Source organism: Rattus rattus, chromosome 1 (assembly GCF_011064425.1).
Source record: "Rattus rattus isolate New Zealand chromosome 1, Rrattus_CSIRO_v1, whole genome shotgun sequence".
Lineage (NCBI taxonomy): Eukaryota > Metazoa > Chordata > Mammalia > Rodentia > Muridae > Rattus > Rattus rattus.
The window spans coordinates 218913242-218934202 of record NC_046154.1 but is presented as its reverse complement, the minus strand read 5'-3'; the positions used below and the strand labels follow the sequence as shown (position 1 = coordinate 218934202).

At 35.0% G+C, this 20961-nt stretch overlaps 1 protein-coding gene across 1 annotated transcript in view; it reads right to left on the bottom strand.

Annotated features, from left to right (window-relative positions):
- The window catches only part of Emc2 (ER membrane protein complex subunit 2), an 894248-nt gene that overhangs the window by 3924 nt on the left and 869363 nt on the right, over positions 1 to 20961 (bottom strand). The window contains exons 5-10 of the mRNA XM_032915015.1: positions 19319 to 19376; positions 9693 to 9778; positions 9505 to 9564; positions 6496 to 6577; positions 5577 to 5687; positions 3328 to 3432 (exon numbers count right to left, since the gene is read on the bottom strand). Of these exons, the coding sequence (XP_032770906.1) occupies positions 3328 to 3432; positions 5577 to 5687; positions 6496 to 6577; positions 9505 to 9564; positions 9693 to 9778; positions 19319 to 19376 (502 nt within the window). The remainder of the gene's footprint in view (positions 1 to 3327; positions 3433 to 5576; positions 5688 to 6495; positions 6578 to 9504; positions 9565 to 9692; positions 9779 to 19318; positions 19377 to 20961) is intronic.

The following is a 20961-nucleotide window of genomic DNA, read 5'->3' as shown; positions in this document are numbered from 1 at the left end:
AGGGTTAGAATTATGATAGCACCTGTCTTTGTGAGAGGCATCATATTGTGATTTTAGAATAGCAACCTTGAAGGAATTAGAGTTCCTGAGTTGACAAAAGATGCCATTTAACCAGTATGTCAACTGAGATTAATCTTTCTGTACTTTTAATTTCTACATTTGTAAAACAGGACATATAGGTCGATGGTATATAATTTATCAAAGCTATATAGGCAGTCTATGTCATAGTCATACTTAGAACCCAGAAAATATAGATCTACCATTTCTGATTAAAACAAAAAAACACTAGCTATCCATAGCGGTAAAAACTGATCCTACTTCAATTATAAATAAATTTTTCCTACTGAATAGGAATCTTAAGTCGGAAACAAAAAATGTAAGAGTCTCACTCTTGACCTTGTAGTATCCACAGATTTCTCATATACAGACTAAAAGCCATACAGAAAAGGATTAATGAATTTGAACACATTTAACTTTAGAAGATCTACGTTTTAAACTGACTTCAAAGAGAAAATAAGCACTTAGAAATATTTGCCATAAATACATTCAAAACATGGATCAAAAATTAAAAGTTATATGAACAGATAGACAGACTGTATGAAAGAAAATATCTAAGTATACAAGAAAAGATATCTAAGTAGACAAGAAATGTAAGAAAATGTTCAACCTCACTGCACATTAGGGAAATACAATATAACTACAGGAAGTAACAGCAGGCGCACACCAGAACATCTATTGGTAAGAAGACAATTCTCTAAAAGTACAAATGGAGTAAAAACTGATATAGAAAACAATCCTCCCTAATAAATAAACATATTTTAAATCAGTGTTACCAAGTGTATACACACACCAGATGTACACATGAACTAAGACCAAAAATTAAAATTAAGTGTACAATCAATCATTCCTAACAGCCTTAAGCAAGACATAAACTAGATATTAGCAATTAATAAGTAAGAGACTCGGTCTCTTACCAGAATGATGAAACTGCAAATTTAAGTAAGGGAGGCCTTAAACCTAGCAGTGATGCAAACAGAAAAGACAAAGCAAATACAGTGTGGTTCTATAACCGGGGAGGGATTAACCAGGCCTCCTGAAAAGGGCAGAAGGAGTAATCGTTGGGAGGACCTACTGAGATGTAATGTCTGCTTACTAGCCTAATACACGTATTCTGTGTTGTTTACTGAAAATCCTATTCACAACTTACGTTCTTCTTTCCACATACAAAGTAATTTAATAATAGCTGATTTTAAAAATGTATTCATGCTATGGCAAAAGATCAATTTCTCAGTAGCTTGTTGTTTCTAATAAAAACCTAAACATACTCATACACTGTACACGCTATTAGTTCATGTTATTATATTGGTCCTATCTTTAAAACACACACACACACCACACACACACACAAAACAGATATAAGCCATGCCAAACTGCATTTGATGAAACACACAGTAGCTATTTATAAGCATTTTGAGGTGTAATATGCTAACAGAACTAGGATTTTCTATAATATATAATATACATAAATAAAGGTTATTTTCATAATTAGGGGGCACAGCATTTTTAATGGCCCCAATCTTCTCCAACCAAGGAATCTTAAAACAACATGAAAACCAAATGAACAGAAGAGAATACCAGCCCTCTAATGACATCTTTCAAAAACTCCATCATAAGCAATTTTCTAGACATTCCAGTGTGATCATGTGGCCAGCGGCAGGCAGCAGGATTGCAAAATACAACTGGCCTAGGTTGAGGCAGAGGAGAAGTGAGTAGATGACTCCTTATATTAAATCAAAGCTGAAAAATTATGAACAGACATTAATCCTCCAAAGAGTAAGATCTGAGGTGATGAATTTACAAACAGCCAAAAACAAACACCTTGCAAAGTATCTTCCCAGCCTTCAAGTCATAGGCACATCTGAAAACTGTATGTAAACGTAATTAGGCAAACTGAACTATATAGAAGACCTCAAACTAGCAGCCAATACGTCTGTTTGGAAGCATAAATGCTTCAAAGCATAAAGAAAATACTAACACCCAAAACCAAACTGCATAGGACAGAAACATGGAACAGGAGGAAGAAATGGTCCAAGGAAGCTAAGGAGGAACTAACAGCACAGGAAATGTACCTCAGGCTCAGAGCTGCACCAGAGGACTCCAGGCCTACAGAACTCAGTGGAGTGCAACTGAAGACCAGAGTCAGAAAATCCAAGTCAGGCCTAACTGGGACAAACAGCAGACAGATACACTGAGCAGTGATAAAGGAGTTCTCAGCAACAAAGAGAGAAGGACACAGTAAGGCCAGGAAAGCTACCTTATCACATCTCCGTGGTCCATCCCACACACAATTCCCAGCAGCCCAGAATTTCACTCAGTGTGCAAAAAGAAAAAGAATGTGAACAAACATCACAGCGTATTATTGTGTTAAAAGGACAGAATTACAGAAAAAGGAGAAAGAAAAAGAGTAAATGGCAAGAAAGGCGAAGGAATGCATTTATAATTGGAGTCTTGAAAGAGGAAAAAACTATATTGCTAAAACTATCTCTTCTCACCAGGACTAAATCCTAGAAACAACTGTTCTGTGTGTTTAGAAATAGTAATCCTAAAACTAACAAAGTATGTTACATATTGACTTTAAGATAAGGAAAAACTTCCTTTGGACAACCAAGCAAAACTCTAAACCACTTGTGAAAGTTGGGGCTGCATTAGGTTTCTGGACAACATTCTAATTGAAAGCCGTTGGGAAAATATGGTTAAAATATGTAAGTAAATGTTAGGCAAACAACGTATAAACTGCCAAAGGGTTTTATAAATATAAATATGTGAAAAATATACAAGCAGGTATTTTTCTCATGAACAAATTTCCCATGAAAATGTCCCCTGAAAAAAAAATTCCCCTAGAAGGAGCTCCAGAACACTAACAGACAGAGAGCTGTGAGAAGGTGCTGGAAGCTGGTGGTGCTCACAGAGCAGGCTGCAGGATAAAGTCTGCTTAGTTGGCCTTTAGGCCGTTCCCTTTATTTCCTGAAGTATATCTGATCAAAATACACTCTCAATTCCAAGTGCTTCTAAGCTGCATCTTCTAGTTTAACATCTGGATTTATAATTTTTTCCTATTTAACAAATGAGATATACAAATTAAAATTAATTATATCATCAAACTAATAGATGGCTTTGTGAGAAAAGCTCATAAAAGAAACATTTGTTAAAGGCCTAAGGCATTAGAAAAAATTTCCAGTAACAGACATTTAAATTTGTACTTTACAAAGATCAAAGTGACAAAGAAATACATCCAGTAATATACATAACAAAATTGCCAATACTAACCTGATAAGCCCTGTTTATTTGATTAGCAGCCCAACTAGCATATCTGATGTTGTCTTTTTTCATTTTTGCACTTGCTTTTGGGTTAGAAGCAATATGACTTGCAGACTAAAACAACAACAAACAAGAAACATCAAAAGTAAAACTTCTCTAGTTAAGATCAGAAAAGCATGAGTCATGGCTGGCTGTAGGGAATTGATAACAAGTTTTAACACTAAAGCAAAACAATTTTAAAGTAAAAATGCTAAAGGAAATTAATGCTCTAAACTTAAAATATAAGTTAAATGTAGCATAGTCCAAAATAACAAGACAAAGAATATTTTTAAAGTGTGTCTAAACCACTTACTATCAACATCAGCTATTAAAGCTAACACTGCTATCCACTATGAAAGACACTTTATATACAACAAAGCATTTTACTCAGGTTACTGTTATTTCTTGCTACTGAAGAATAGCAAATCTCTAATATTATAAACTATTAACAGAGAGATCTCAAAAACAATTTAGCACAAATTCCAATATTAACAGATAAAACAATATTCAGGCTGATAGAAATAATCTAACTTGAACCAAACAAGTTAATGGCAATCTCTGAAATAAAGAGGATATTTATCTTTTCCTGACTTGTCTTTATACTACACCAAGCGCTTTCCAGTTATATTCTAAAACCAGATTAGTCACAACAATTTCATCAACCTTTAAAAACAATATACTTTAATCAGAAATCCTTAGTCCAAGATCTAGTAAACAACCTATAAACCTCCAAAATAAGAGGCTGATTTTAAAATATAAGCTTATATTTCTGAGAAAAGGAAGGATGAACTTTGGTCATATTAACAAAAATACCCTATCCTTATAAGGATCTGTCTAGGAGATGTAGGAAAGGTTAAGGTTTTCTTTTATGCCTGGTCTTCCTCAGTCTTTCTGCTCTCCCCTCTCTACCCAGTAGGTTATCTGTATTCTTGTAGCAATTTCTGCACCTCTATGAAATATTATCACACTTTTGTTATGAACTTAGAAATGCAGTGGCTGAAAAAATGAATAGTCAACTTCTGGGATTCCAGCTAAATATAGTAGCATTACAGTCAGCCTTGAGGAAATTAATTACATCTGCATCTCAGTTGTACCATTTGTAAATTTCAATTAGTAACTGGAGATTTTATGTAAGTGGCTGATGTGAATGACTACTGATATAAAACGAAAACTAGGACTCAGAGCAATAAGGGGGCAGTTGTTAGTAATCACTGTCATGGGGTTTTTAGATGGTTGTTTTAGTAAATACTGCTAACAACAGTACATCTCCAAGCCACTGGTACTGTTTTGGACAGAATCAAAGAAAATATCCTTCGCATTTTTTGGAGGCATATTTTAATCTTATTTCTTTACTAAAAATTATCGTATTTGTTTCTTCCTACTGCTGCACTTTCAAATAATTCTCTATCGCTGGCTTCAACAAGAAGACATCCATAAAAGAGTCCATAAAAAAAAAAAAAAAAAACAGACCAGTAAAATATAGTCAACACTAATTAGACTCAGTATATCTGTAAAAAGAATATATGAATTTGAGAGAGGAAGGTGGGGGGGGCAGAGCAAAGGTGGAAAGTAGAAAATGAATTTTATAAGAACATTACATCCATGTTTGAAATTCTCAAAAGATAAATATTCTAAAGTAAGCAAGAAAAAGAAAAGGTAAACCACAATTTCAAAGAACTACGGGACCCGTTTATTTCCCTAGCCTTTCTGACTGCAAGCATGTACTCATTTTAGAAATAGTCTAAAGCTCTGCGAATTGTCCTGCTTCCCCTAGCTCTTGTTAATTGATTTTTCTAAGCTCTTTGTGAGGCATGCATAAATGATAACTACTTAATCTCACAAATAATTTCCAAACTGCTTTTTCACATTTTTAAAGGTTTAAAATTTGATATACTAGATATTTTATTTTTTAATGCTTTTTATTGACATAACTTAAAATATCTTTTATACTGGGCACAAATCCCAAGAACATCAAACAAATGGACAATATACATAGTATTTAATATTGTTTAATTCTGATATACAAAATATATCTCAATTGAAATGTCAAAAGGCAAGAATGTACTAAAATCACAATTACAGCATTTTTTACCTTCTTGTCCTAATTAACTATGTTCATCAACAGAATACAAATGCAAGCAGGGAGATTGGAAGGACAGTTAAATGCATTTTAAATGACAGACTCCGTAAAGTGATGTTGAACACACACATCAACTCACCATGTAAAGCCCAAACAGAGCTCTCATGTTTCTGTTGTTGAGTTTCAGTGCCTGTGCAAAATACTTTCTTGAAAGCTCCAGGTTTTCAAGTCCACCTTGGGTGTATTTGACCTGTTAAAAGTTGCAGATTGCTGAAACCTGTTTATTTTACTACTTTGAAATGTAGCATGTTCCATCATACATAGGCATTATGTAATGAGAACAGAAATTCTCTAAACAAATGCTAACATGCTAAAAGAGTTCACATTAAGGTAGTTAATCTAAAATGTAAAACACACCCTTGCTCTTACTGAACTATTCTCTCCTATGAACATTAAGATTTCTGAGTAGTTGTTATAACCAAAATGTTATCACACTAAAAAGCAGAGCACAATCTTCCTATCAATAGCCTTGTTGTTACACAGCACTGTATTTTCTATTACATGTACTATATATCTAGACCTTGACAGAAATTCTCTATTTTACATGTACACTTTAAAAATGAGAGCAATCACCTTTTTATATTCTTTTATAATGACATTTATAACGTTATAGCATTCAGTTATACTGCGATTCTTAATAATGTGCAAATTAAACACATATTTCCAATGTCATCATTCTAGTTTCCTAGTATATTTTAAAACTATCATCTTTATAAATGTCTCATAAACAATTAAATATTGACAATTATGATGTAATTGATTCAAAATTAGGAAAGAAACACAGATATACATGAAACCGACAAATACCATAATAAATTACAACAAATTTCAGTTTATCTAAACTTTTAATTGAAAAGTATGTTATTTCAAAACTTCCATGGTTTAGCTTGTATCCCCTCACCGCTCACTAGGCAGGCTTGTCTAACGTGACGAACACACGGTAATATACAAGAGAAGGCAGCGAAGTTCGACCCCAGTGTCCTTGCTGCCATACTTACCTCTGCGTACTGCTGACAGTACAAGTGGTTATGTGGATTTGTCATCATCAGCTCCTCTAAGCAAAAGGCTGCTTTGGCATAGCTGCAAAATATTAATGGGATATATTTATTTTAAGTCATAAGTTTTCATAAACACACCTTAAAATAAATGTAAAACCTCAGTGAGATTAGACATTTTATTTCTAAAACTATTTAAGCATTTGTTGATTCAAAATATTAATAACATCAAAATTTTTATTATTGAAATAATAAATAAATCTATGTCGAGATCCCAAAGTAATCTATGACTACTCCATGGGTATTCCTTTGCTAAAAGTGTGTTTACCAAGGCACCCACACATTAGTAACATAGGCTCCGACCCTGAGAGCTCTAAACTTCTATAAATCCACTGATCATTCAATATTAATGTTTAAATCGAGTAGCAGAAAGAAATACAGTATTTAATGAAATCGTATCTAATTTCTACAGTCTTCATAGTCTGTATCAATATGTTCTATTGTAACAGTTTCTCCTTAAGTTTATATTCAAATCAGAATAAGGTATGTGTTTCTGAAGCTATCAATAAGAGATGAAGTCAGTTCTGGTGTGCCCTCCAGTATTACTAACTCAAGTGCTGCTGAAAACATATGAGCTCTGCCAGAAGGACCGTGGTAAAGTAGCTTTTAGAACGTGTGATTATAATTTGCCTTAATATATTTTTTATGCTTAGGTCTACGTTCTCATCCTCATTGTTTACAGAAAACCCTGAAGATGCTTAGACACTGCAAGATTTATTCCCAGTGAGGTAGTGACCCTCCTCAGTGGCACAAGGTTAAGTAAAGTTATTTTTAGTATTTGTTAGTAATATCTGAATATTAACACTACATATCTTTCTGATATATATAGAATCTAAATCCACACCTACCTACGGAATAATATGTAAATTCTATAAAGTACTCATTATGCATCCTGCACTACTCAAAATATTTTTAAGTGTATCAACCAATTTTATCTTACCAAAACCCTAAAAGTAGAAAATTAATTTTATAATTCCTGAGCAGAGAACAGAGCCACAGAGAAGTCAACTATAACCCAGGCTGTACCACTGCAGAGAGCCGCCATATAACCACTACCTGTCTTGCCTTCATAGTTCCACACACAACAAAAAAACTATGTCAACATAGTAATGAAATTGTCAATGGGTACAAAAAAAAAAAAAAAACCCACAAAGACATCAAGGAACCAAGTTCATCCCAGAAACTCGCAAAAATCATATTTTAGATTTCTGGAGGATCTTACATACAGATTCCCATCCAACATCTGCAGCTTTTTAGCACTTCTTATTTTTATGCCTAAAATTTAGCATTTGTTCTTTCAAAGGTATCCATTCAATAAGTAGCTGAGTGAATGAATGAATAAATACAAATCTAAAACAAACCCATGAATGACACAGTTAATATCTACTCATTTAAAAGATGAGGAGAAAGCAGCTTCTATCTTAAACATTCAATAGTCTCCCTTTACCTACAATGCTACCAAAAGTTCAAATTAACTTTAAGATGAAATGTCGTTAAGAGATTTAAATGGGTTTAACCACACTCTAGTTCTGATGAAGCATAAAACAAGGTAAAGCAGGGAACACTGAAGGTAGGTGGGTGGAATTAGAAGCAAATTTTGTCATGTCTTTGTTTTATTGGAATTTCTAAGTTTTCTATATTAGGTATTTCTTTACATTGAACAAAAAGATTTCCTTTTCAAAATTTAAAATGCTTTTAGTCACAGAAAACTTTGAAAGGTATAAAGAAATTGTAAGTGATTGCCTTGTGTTTCTTAAAAAACAAAATCTAATGTTAGTATTGTAATATGTGCTGAAAACCCATTTTCTATTGACTTATATGTGGTCTTACATGCCTGAGAGAAACCTGAACATAGATAAGTGTGTGTGTGTGTGTGTGTGTGTGTGTGTGTGTGTGTATGTGTGTGTGTGTGTGTATTTATTTATTTATTCTGAAATCAATTCAGGAAACAGATCCCTTACCATAAGAAGAGACTCTGGCAAAATCTGACAGAAAGAAAAAATGGTTCTCAAATGTAAAATGTCTTTTACTATATATCAATTATGGCTTTTATTCCATATACCATTTTCAGTAAAATTATGAATGTGATCTCCTTTTGTATAGTCTTTGGTGTATAGACTTTTGAAAAAGCAACATACAAATGTCTTCGTTCTATTTTATTTCTGGTGTCATCTATGTGTAGTGAGTCCAAAGTTAACTAATAACACAAATAAGAAAATGTGCATGGGAATCCAATTCCATCCTTTGAAAATGAAGGAAAGATACGAGTTATGGACTTCAGATTTAGAGCTAAGAGGGAAAAGAAGTAAGCTGTCCCACATTACATGGAAGTTGGCACTAATGCTGTGATATCTGCAAACCTCCACCAGGACTCAGCGCTAATCCTTTCACACTGGGATTTCCTCTTGTCACTACAGCAATAAAAAAGCTAACAAAAACATTAAATATCCAATAACCAAGTTCCTACAGCATTCAACATTCTTGATTACACTTCGTTTTTAGCCCAGGCAACAGAACGCTTCGGCTCTGGAAGAGTTGATTCTCTTAGTACTAAGGCTAATAAATGCATACAATTGACTGAATTTTTAAACAGCAGGGAACATAATACTCTTTGTGTATGAGAACAATTTGACCTCCAAAATTCACAATCTTGTTTCCCCCAAAGTAATAGCTTAGGAAAAGGCCTTTCAGATTCCAAAGAATCCCATTTCTATTTGAAAGAAAACCTTATTTCCTGAACAAAAATAATTTACTTAAACCAAAAGACCCAGTTAAAAGATATTCACATATTATAACTAGCAATTTTTATTTATTATTTTTAATTTATTTGATCTTTTAATTAGTTCTTCATCTAAAACGACAAGTGTTTGTCTTATTTCCAATCTTCTGGAAACGAGTCTACTGAACTTTACAATTTCATTCTTAAAATTCTGTGTGTTTTTAACAACTTACTCATGCTCATTAATATAAAGTTCTGCAAGTTCATGCCAGGCTTCTTGGTCTCCAACGAACCTGATATGAGGAAAAGAGTATGTGTAAATGTTCTATAAATGAACACTAGAAAATCAAATGCAAATTCCATTTTAATTAAAAAAGATTTATCAGAATAACAAAACACAATCCTCTTGTAAAACACTCACTGTTCCAGATACTCATTCAGCTCCCGAATGGCCTCCACATTTTTCCCCTGGGCTTTTCGAATGGCAATCTTACGCTTTCTGGCAGCCTATGGGTTGACATTAATAAAGGATTAGGTCCTCACGATTTTTTGTAAAGAAAGTAATTTGACTGTGCAAATTATTATCTCAATGCCAATGAAATTCCATTGTAGAAGAACTGCTTTAGAGAGAGTTTATAAACATACCCATGACATCCCACTGGGGAATTCAGACATTCCTCCAACAATCACACACGCTTTACTTTTGATGCATGCAAAACGTATGCATCATTTCATCCAAATAAATAACCATCCAAAGTCCTGTAATTACAAGCCAGCAGGGAATCCTAATCTCTACCCACCCTAATGTTCTTTACTCTGTCTCATTCGCAGGATCAGTATCTTAAGAGGCAGTGGAGATTAGGGCGAAAAGAAAATTACACAATTGACACTTGAATGTCATTATACAAATCTGGCTTCTGACAACTTTTTCACAATTTTAAGAGAAAAACAAATTACTTATAAACCTTTAAAAAATAAAATAGGTGTTAATAAAAATACTTTATAATAAAATTGCTTAAAACTTATATCTTAAAGTTATAAAAATGATAAATATAGACACTAATGTTAATAATTTATACATTCTTCAAATAACTATTAGATAACTTGTTTATCAGAAACTGTGCCAGATAATGAAATAATAAAGATTAAAAAGGATGCAAATCATTCTTTATAGGAGTAATCTCATGAGAAATATACATTTAGTACAATTTTAATATAGTAAGAGCAATGAGAGATATATCTAGGATGTCAAGCCAACGGGAAGAGATCCCAATAAGCTATGGCACCACGAGAGGAGCGAAAGGAAAAGCAGCCATGAGAATCCAGGTGAAGATAGCCACACTGAAGAGAAAAGGTAAAAGGAGGCATCACAACACAGAGGCCAAGGAGCTCACGTGGGGCACTGCACCACAGAAAGACAAATAAGCACAAGTAAAAGAAACATCACCACCACCACGTGACTCAAGTTCAAGACCACAGTGAGCTGCTAGGATCAGACAGCACTGTGTATAAAGAATTACACATGCACCAGCTCTAACTCTGTGAAATTCAAATAAAGGATACACAAAATAACATATGACTTGGGTCAGTGACCTTATATTATGAACATGATTTATTGCTTTATGGACTACACTCTCTACAAGACACAGAAAAGGAAAAGGGTAAAAGCCTCTTTAAACTAAGAGTTACACATAGTGGGATGGAAGGAAGCCCATTGGTTTGGTTCTGAAAACAGGAGAAAAATTGGAAGAGACTCACTATCAAGCCTAAGAGAAATATAGTGAAGCCAACAATACTTTACTAATGAAATATTTAAAAAATATATCTTGATTATTCAGCTAATGCTAAAAGCTACCCACACAAAGCCACAAAGTAGGTACATTCAATTGTTTAGTTTTTTCTCAGTGGGAGACTGGGAAGATTTGCTTTATTATGTAGAACAAAAGCATCAAAATAATTATAAAATTTAGAAAAATCTCAAAAAATTCACAGGTTAAAGCTTTAAGAGTAAGTCAAGCCCTAAAGCCACTAGAACTGGGAGGGGGATAAAATCTGAAGTATAAAAAAAGATTAAATAAAAATTTAAAAAAAAAGAATATTACACAGTGGAAACCTTATCTCAAGTACTGAAAAGGATTGCATGACCCAACTCATTCTCTCTCATTTTCGCCCCCTACCCCTGCCCCCAACCCCATCTCTCTGCTATTGATTGACTGATTGATTGATTGACTGATTGATTGATTGATTGAGACAAGAGTCTCATTATCCAGCTCAGGTTAGCACTGAATTCATCCTCCTGTCTCATTCTACCACGTCCTAGCATTATGGGACTGTATTACCAAGTCTGGATAAGACACTGATTTCTTCAAGGAGATAAATAACTTTAAATTAAATAATCTAGCATTATTTGAAATACAGATAAATTTGAAATAAAATTTAGTCTATTTTTTCATACCACTATTTCCTCCACATGCAGTATTAATAGAGTGGAAAGTCTAGTTTTGAAATTAAAATGTCAAGTTGACTCTCAACTGTGACTTATCAACTTTTCTTACCTGCTCTGAATCTAGCTACCTCCACTTTTCTCCAACAGCCAACACAAAGCAACCATCAGAGTATGAGCACATAAAAGGCTAGCAGCCACTTTACCAGCTTTTGTCTGTAACAGCTAAGCCTTATACTACAGCCTCTAGTAAGACCTTGAAACTACACAGACTTGCTTTGCTCATTTATACCTTGACCCAATCCTTATAGGATCAGCACAAACAAAGTACAATATGATTATCCAACTACAGTGAAAACTTGCTGAAAATATTGAAATAATAAAACTACAAATTACATTGTGAAAGAACAGATAAGAACAGCAAATAATACACCTAGAATTATGGTGAAGATGCTCATGAAAGATGTCCTGAAAACACCTCATGATACTGCAACTGGTCTTCTCAGTTACCTGACCACAAAAACATCTGTACTATTAACCGCACTAATGTTTTTCACCAAGTGCACAGTAGTTTGTAAAGCTGTAGAGTGATCCCAGGAAAATTAATTTTATTTTTATTTTTTAATTATTCATTTGTTGGGATTATAAAACACACACACACACACATATCTTCATCTCTGGTCAAAATGGATTGAAGATACAAGATTTAGTTTCCTGACTGAAAACAGCCAAAGGATTTGACTAAATATATCAAACAAGTATTTAAGTATTTTTAATGTACGGAAAGACATCAGGTAATAGAAAACAGATCCCTGTCCTGGCTATCTATCTCAAGAGTTGTAAGCCTGTTAGGTTCAGATAGAGAAGGCAGAGTGAGACCAGGGGAATGCCTGAGCTCAAGGGAGCACACACACTTTCCAGGAAGATCAAAGAGTCCAGTGCATGAGACACAGTGGGCAGAGAGACGCAGAAGGAGGATGAGCAGCTGCAGGGGCTCCAGTACGCAGTCAGCTTTGCACTGCTTAGTACACATCGGTGAGGAAACAAAGCTCAGGCAGGCAGAGAACTAAAGGAAGGTCTACAGCAGGTAGTATTAACACTCAAGCAGACTCGTAGTCTAAAATGTTCATTCATAATCTTTCTGTATGTTCTGCTTGTGCCGTTTCTCATCCAGAAAGACATAACTTTCTGAATATACCCAAACTTTTATTTGGGTAAATGTTAGTAGAAGTCAACTGAAGTCTTAAAGTCTGTTCTCTATCTTCTAAATGATTTCAATATCTGGATTAAAATTTTTATGATAAAATAGGAAATTTCAAAACACTCTTTTTGCCATGGAATCACAAAGGAAAAGCTATTCAAGTCTTAAAATCTTGCCTTTGGGCTTTAACTTTTAAGTAGAGAATATGAGATGTGAAATCCTCAGTCACTGTAATCGTGGTTTCACAGAGGAAGAGGGAAACTGAAGCTCCGGAGTCAGTGTGCTCACTCCCACTGAACAGTGAGTGTGGGTCACTGGGAGAGCATGCAGACACACAGGAAGACAGAAAGCTGCCTCACACATTTTACAACTGGAAAGAACCTGGAAATGGGCAGTGATAATTAAATCTCTTCATTTTATATAAACAAAGCTCGTCTCAAGCTACCCAGCAACGCTTAAGGCTCCTGGACACGTTCACTCTGCTTCCCAGCAGCTTCGTGTACAGGGGACACTTACCATTCTACTGTCCATTACAATTCACAAAATCTAACTCAATCAATACATCTTCAGAGAGCCACAGTAACTGTGTAGGTTTTGAGTGATTACCAAGCACAGAATAAAGTTCAAACAGGTTTCTCTTGGATTTTGGATTTTAATCAGAGCACATAAAAAAGTGTGTAAAGGGGAGGGTGTTGTTAGTTTTCCTATCATGACTTCACTAGTATAAAATTCACTAGAAACTATACTCAGAAAATAGGAAGGGATAAAATAAAAGCAAGAGGTTTGCCTTCCTACATACTCTACAGTAGCGATCACAGTCTAGTTGAATGACATTTACAGAATGGGATTTTTGTCAGTAGGACAAAGTGGAATCCCAGCTCTCTTCACTGCCATGGCCTTTTTGATTATGATCATGGGCTGCCTCTGACCTCAAATATATACCACTCCAGAATCTGTGACTTACGAACTGCATGATGTTGGTGAGGTCTCTTAACTTCCTTATGATCTAGCCCTCTCATAAATATAGTAACATCTGATAAAAATCATAGGACTACAGTGATATTATCAGAAGACACATAAATGCTCAGCTCCATGAGGACTCATAGCAAATTTTCAAGAAACACTACATTTCACCTTTAGTCTCCTCAACTCCATTTCCTCCCACCATATGTAGGCACTTATTACACCTTTGTTTAGTAAAAAGTTATGACATTACTCTAAGTTGATGGTAGGGTAGAAAGTATAACACTAACTACATGCCTTACTTACAACAGAATTAACAAAACCAGAACACATTAAATAAATAATATCATCTTTCAATCTATTGTAACACCTAAATTTTTGTCCTCATAAAAAGTAAAATTTCAGGAGTGAAAAAAATGACTCAGTATTTAGGTATAATTGTTGCTTTTCAAGAAGACTTGAGTTCAGTTCCCAGCACCCACATCCGGTAGCTCACAACCACCTGTTAACTCCAGCTACAGTGCTCTGATGCATCTGGACTCTGCAGATACTTACGTACACACGTACCTTTAAGAATTTTAGCCTATACTAACTCCAATAATGTATCCCTTAACCTAAATCAATATTCTGAATTAACAATCAGGAAACTTTATTAAATACAATAATAGTTCTGAAGAAACTATGTACAGTAGTGGAAACAATCCTACTAAGAATACAACAGACCACAGACAATTCACTCTACTGCTGAAAAATGAATAAACTGGCCAACAAAACATCCTGTATCTGATTCGGATTGTTTTTGTTTTTGTTTTTCAGGAACCAAATAAATAAGGTTCATTACCTGGTTTCAGAGAATTGACTTTACTAGGCTAAATCTGTTTAGCAAATATAATATACATACTTCCACATCCTCATTAGGGCATATAGGATACTCTCATGTAAGTTCTCAAATACTAACAGGGGAACTAAACTCAGGAAAGCCAGCCTAGGAAATAAACAGGGTGTGAACAGAAATGTTCCTGTGAGTTATTTTCAATTCAGACAACATGGAATCTATATATAGGCATAGCTTTACTTGTGTATATTCCCCAAACCTGGGAAGCTGACACAGGAAGACTGAAGGTCCAAGGTCACCCAGGGCCAAAAGTGACCTCCAAGTCAGCCTATTTTACTGTGCTAAGAGTTGTATGACAGGAGGGAGTCTCAACTGAGAAGACGCCTCCCTAAGATCAGGCTGTAGTTAAGCCTACAACGGCAGTTTCTTAGTGACTGATGGGGAGGTCCCAGCCTACTGTAGGTGAGGCCTCTCCTGGGCTGGTGGCTGAAGGAGTCATGAGGATCAAGACAGTGAGTAGCACTCCTTCATGGTCTCTGCATCAGCTCCTGCCTTCAAGTTTCTACCTTATTTGAGGCCTATCCTGACTCCTTTCAATGATGACAGTAAAATAAAAGTATAAATCAAACTCTTGCCTTCTGTCTTAATTCGAGTTTTATTGCTATGAACAGACACCATGACCAATGTAAGTTTTATAAAGGACAACATTTAATTGGGGCTGGCTTACTGGTTCAGAGGTTCAGTCCATTATCATCAAGGCTCCTGGAACCTTGGCAACATCCCAAGGAACATGGCAACATCCCAGTAGGCATGGTACAGGAGCAACTGAGAGTTCTACATCTTCATCTGAAGGAGGCCAGGAACAGACTGAGCATCCTCAGGCAGCTAGGAGGAGGGCCTCCAAGCCCACCCCCACAGTGACACACAAGGCCACACCTGGGCCAAGCATATGTAAACTATCACACCTCCCCAAGTTGCTTTTAGTCATGGTGTTTTATTACAACAATGATCGACCTAACTGGGACAGTTAGGTAGAGAACCTGTCTAAAAGAAACAAACACCACACACACACACACACACACACACACACACGCACATACTGCTTTAAATTTTAAGATTATGAATAAATCTTCATCAACTTAGTTACATATCTTCTAAAAACTTATACATGATTGAGTTAAGCAATAGCACATTTTGTGGAAGACATTACACATTTTTAAAAATAGACTGCTTGCAGAGAAATAACCTCTAGAAATGGATTACCATATTACACCCAGTAAAATACAATTTACAACTCCCCAAACTCTACATTTGGAAGACAGAGAGGCAACAGTTCCAATATAAAACTTAAGTACTTGATCAAAGACAAACACATGAGCATACATGCACACGTGCATACACAGAGACAGTCAGATGCAGGCTTCTTGCCTGGGCTTTAAAAGAAACCTTTCTTAACGCAAACTAGAATAAATCAAGAGTGCACCTAAGGGGAGGAAGACATGATGTTCTTTTTGTTCTTTTCGTGTATCATTTTTTACTATTTATAGTTTTTAATGTGAGTATCCAAAACTTAAAAAAAAAATAAATAAAAATTAGGTAGTATCCCTTTTCACCACCACTTCTCAAAAGTCTGAAACTTAATTGTAATCATATTCTTCCCTTCCCTGAGGAAGCCTTGTATTTAATAATGTGAAATCTTGCGCCATCCACTTGGCACTTAATATCTTTCTCCAAATCACTGTCTTTGTTTTATTTAAGCCACATTCATTCTTTACAGCCTCTGAAAGTCAAAACTCACATAGAACATCACAAAAGAATCAAATTTAATCAATCCATTTCAAGGGCCAAAGATATTTGTCATGTAATGAAGCCTCTTGAGAGGCAGAGACAAGGCAACACTGCATCTAATGTGCCCTCTGTCTGGCAATAAGTGCAAACATTCCACGGTTTTGAAGGAATAATGAATATGTGTGAATGAGGTGAATCTTTAAAACTAGATGTACAGATCCATCTCTTCATTGAACACAGAAGCACAAGACAAAAGGGCCAAATAAGTATTAGACAATGAAGAACTTACACCTTTGAGGTTATGCCCCAAATTTGCTTTATAAGACACAATACAGCAAGTCAACTTTATGCTAAAATGTAGTCTTCTACTAGATACGTTAATTTTAAATCTTGAATAGTTTTATGTCCTCCCCAACAAGGCCTAGTATACTGACTCCTAAGAGTAAAAGATCAGAGCTGGGTTTTATTGCCACGACATGAGAAATACTCAAGAGATATCTGGGAAAGGAGGAGCTTGGGAATATCTGATAATATTTCAGGAAACCTGAATGCATTCACCTTGTTTAACATGCCTATCTAATGGGATTTACTTAGTGTCACCTCACCTATACTCTGAAAGAAAATAGTTGGATTTCTCTTTTAACCAGCCTTAAAAACCACAAAAATCCATAAAATATAAAGAGCAAGACAAAGGTAGCCATATTAAATGATAAACTACCAACTCTTTCTTGCATGTGGCCTGGGAGATGAAAACCATGGCTTCACAGGTATTTATCACTAAGCTACATCCTCAGTCCTTGCCTTTAAGTGAAGTAATTTATTAAAACTATCCCCACTTAGACTAAAGCAGAAGTAACATGTTTGATTCCACAAAAGCAAATTATTCACCAGTCATATTAACTTATATGTGAAAAGCAAAGGCAACTTAGAAACTTGATTTTACTTTTTTCAACATATAGCTAAATGGCAAAGGAAGCCAGGACATTCGTAAATGAATTAAGTACTCATAAAAGTACTTTAGCAATAAAAAAGTGGTACATTAAAATTTATGCTATTTTATGCATATGGGTGTTTTGTCTGCATGCCATACATGTCTGTATATCATGTGTACGTCTGGTGCCGGTAGAAGCCAGAAGAGGGCATCAGATCCCCTAGAACTGGAATTACAGCCTGTTGTGAGCCATTACATGGCACTGGGAATTAAAAGTTCTCTACAAGGGCAGTCGGTGCTCTTAACCACTGTGACTCTCTCTGATCCTAAGAGGTACTTTTTAAATTAACTTTTTCTAAAGCAGATGACAAGCCATTAAGATAGTTAAAATTAGAAAATTATTTAAAAATCAATTTTTACTCTTTATAGTAATAGTATCTAGACAAACTAGTAGTTGTTACTCTCGTTTTGTGTTTTTACAATAGGTGGGCTTATCATGATCTCAGCTTTTACCTCTACTTTCTAGATTCTGAGAACCATCATGGAATAATGAAATCTTTCCATTCAAATACCTACAATAACAATAAACAACAAACCAAACACAAAGCAAAACTCCTTACAAGTTTTTCCTAAGAATATTTTCCTAAGAAAACATTAAAAGTGGAGTGTAGCATAAACATATCAACTGCTGGAACACTCTGACAGCAAAGGAAGAAGCAGAAAAGAAGTTTATGATCAATGCCTCTACAATGTGCTTTCGGAATACATTTATTTTAATTGTATAATTATTGTATCATAATTACTTTCCATTATTTATTATCGAATCACATATTATTAAATAATTTCCATGTTAACATTAGCAATTATGTAAGTTGAATTGATACCATTGTTGAATTACTTTTAGATCTATCATAAAATTTAAAAGTACATCACATGATTTTTTTAAATAGTAATTTTTAAAGATATGTTTGCCAAACAGAAACATTTTAATTTACTTTATATGAACATAACAATTTTTCTTTTTATAAAAATTGTTTAAAAATTCCAAAAGTAGGGGCTAGAGAGATGACTCAGCCACTAACAGTACTGGTTTCTCTTCCAGAGGACCCAGGTTTAATTCCTAGCACCACAGGGTGGCTCACAACCATCTACAACTCTAGTACTAAGGGAACTCATATTCTCTATTTGCCTCCACAGGCACTGAACACCAACTATGTACAGATTTACATGTGAGCAAACCACCCATACCCATAAAAATAAATGAATTTTAAAACATTTTTTTAATTCTAACAATCTGTTCCTGCTGCAGTCACATATGCACAAGGAAATTTAGAAAGACATAACAATGTATTATCTACAACTGCCCTGGAGCTTTCCATTTAGTCAGACAAGCTATGATGTCAGCATATTAAATTAAACATCGCCACATTTAAAAAGACAACTGGGAAATTTTAAAACAAGTAGTTATTTATATTGATTTTTAATTCAGGTAGTAAATAAGAAATCCCCCAAAATGGAATAGATGCATTAATACCATCTAACAATTACTGAGATGACTTCTTTCATTTTGAATTATGATAACCAAAAAGGATGTGCACACACTATATGGTACTGCATAGGCTTCATAACATTAGAGAGAGAGAGCCTTGCCTGGTTTTTACATAAGCATAGTCTGCCCTCCCCAAGCTTTAACTAACCTACTTTTTAAATAAAAGTCAAATCTAAAGAGCGTCAAATGTCTTGAAAGTAAAAGTGACTTGCATAATCTATATAAAAGAAAAAAAAACATTCTGGTTCCATGAATAGCTATTCAGTATTTCCTCAACTATTTCATTTTACTCTTACATTAAACATTAAATCACCTTTAGGACAATGCACAAACTTACAGTATTAGTTGGATCTTCTTGCAAAATCCGATCATACAGTTGTATAGCATCATCATATCTATTTAAAAAGAAAGATATACCAAGAATCATTACCTTAAATGTCATAATACAGAAACATATTAATTAGGGCTTTAACTCATTTATAACCATTATGCAAGTCTCCGTATTTTCATTTAGTGATAAAAGTATATTTAGTCTATATTTTTAGAAAACAAAAATCATAAAGTATGTACAGGAAAACCTTCCACAAAAGCCATTAATTCCATATACATACAATGATAAAACTAGAAACCAAGGCTAAAGGATACTTTTTTGGTGTGTGTGGGGGTGAGGGGGATTAAGGAGGAAGGAGTTGGTTTTTGGGTTTTTTTTTGTTTGTTTGTTTTTGTTTTTTTTTGAGTTTTGTGACTGTGGCACTAAAGTCATAAACTACAGCAGGGAACACAGAAACACAATGCATGAAGGTAGAAAAGAGGCCATCAGCTACATCTTGGAAGTTTTTTAACCCATCCTCTATGTTCTGCTACTATTCATAACAATAGTGTAAGAGGCTCAAAAACTGTTCTTCATTAGACTATAGTCAAGTAGAATGTTTTTACAGATAAGTCCAAGGGTGGTTCCTGTTTATTTCTTAATAACCTAAAATGCTTTCTTCATATTTTCAGTAGACACCCATTTACAGAGCATATTAGTACATAACCTTTAATTGCCTGTTATCTCTAGCTTCAATCTTAGCCCAAAACTCCATCTCACCTTACACTGTTGCCACATCAATTCTTAACTCTCCTGCACTTCTCTACAGATGTGCTTCTAATGTCTCAACACAGGTCCAAATGGGTCCCCACCTACAATTCAATTGAAACAAACCATCTCTTCTCTAGATTTCTAGGTTAAATATATTTTTCAAAACAGATTTATTTTTCTAAAAGGTTAAAAATATATGGTCTATTGTGAAGGGTATCGACACCCTAGTCACAATCGTCACAAATAACATAAAATACCTCAGTGTGACTCTAACCAGGCAAGTGAAATATCTGTATAACAAGAACTTCAAGTCTCTGAATAAACAAATTAAAGAAGATCTCAAAAATGGACAGATCTCCCATGATCATGGATTGACATAATTAATATTATAAAAATGGCCATCTTGCCAAAAGCAATCTATAGATTCAATGCAATCCCCACCAAAATTCCAACTCAATTCTTTATAGAGTTAAAAAAGGCAATATGTAAATTCATCTGGAATAACAAAAAACACAGGATATCGAAAACTATCCTCAAAAATAAAAGAACTAAACACCGCCGGAACCTGAAGGAAACAGACCGGAAAAACAGTTCTCTGCACCCAAATCCCGTGGGAGGGAGAGCTAAACCTTCAGAGAAGCAGACACGCCTGCGAAACCAGAAGAGACTGCTCTCTGCACACATTGCTGATTCAGAGGAAAACACCGAGGCCATCTGGAACCCTGGTGCACGGAGGTTCCGGGAAGAGGTGGTGCAGATCTTCCGGTTGCTGCCACTACAGAGAGCCCGTGGGAAGCAACCCCTGGCGAACTTGAGCCTCAGGACCACAGGGTAAGACCAACTTTTCTGCTGCAAGAAAGCGGGCCTGGTGATCTCGGGACAATCGGAGGCAGAATTCC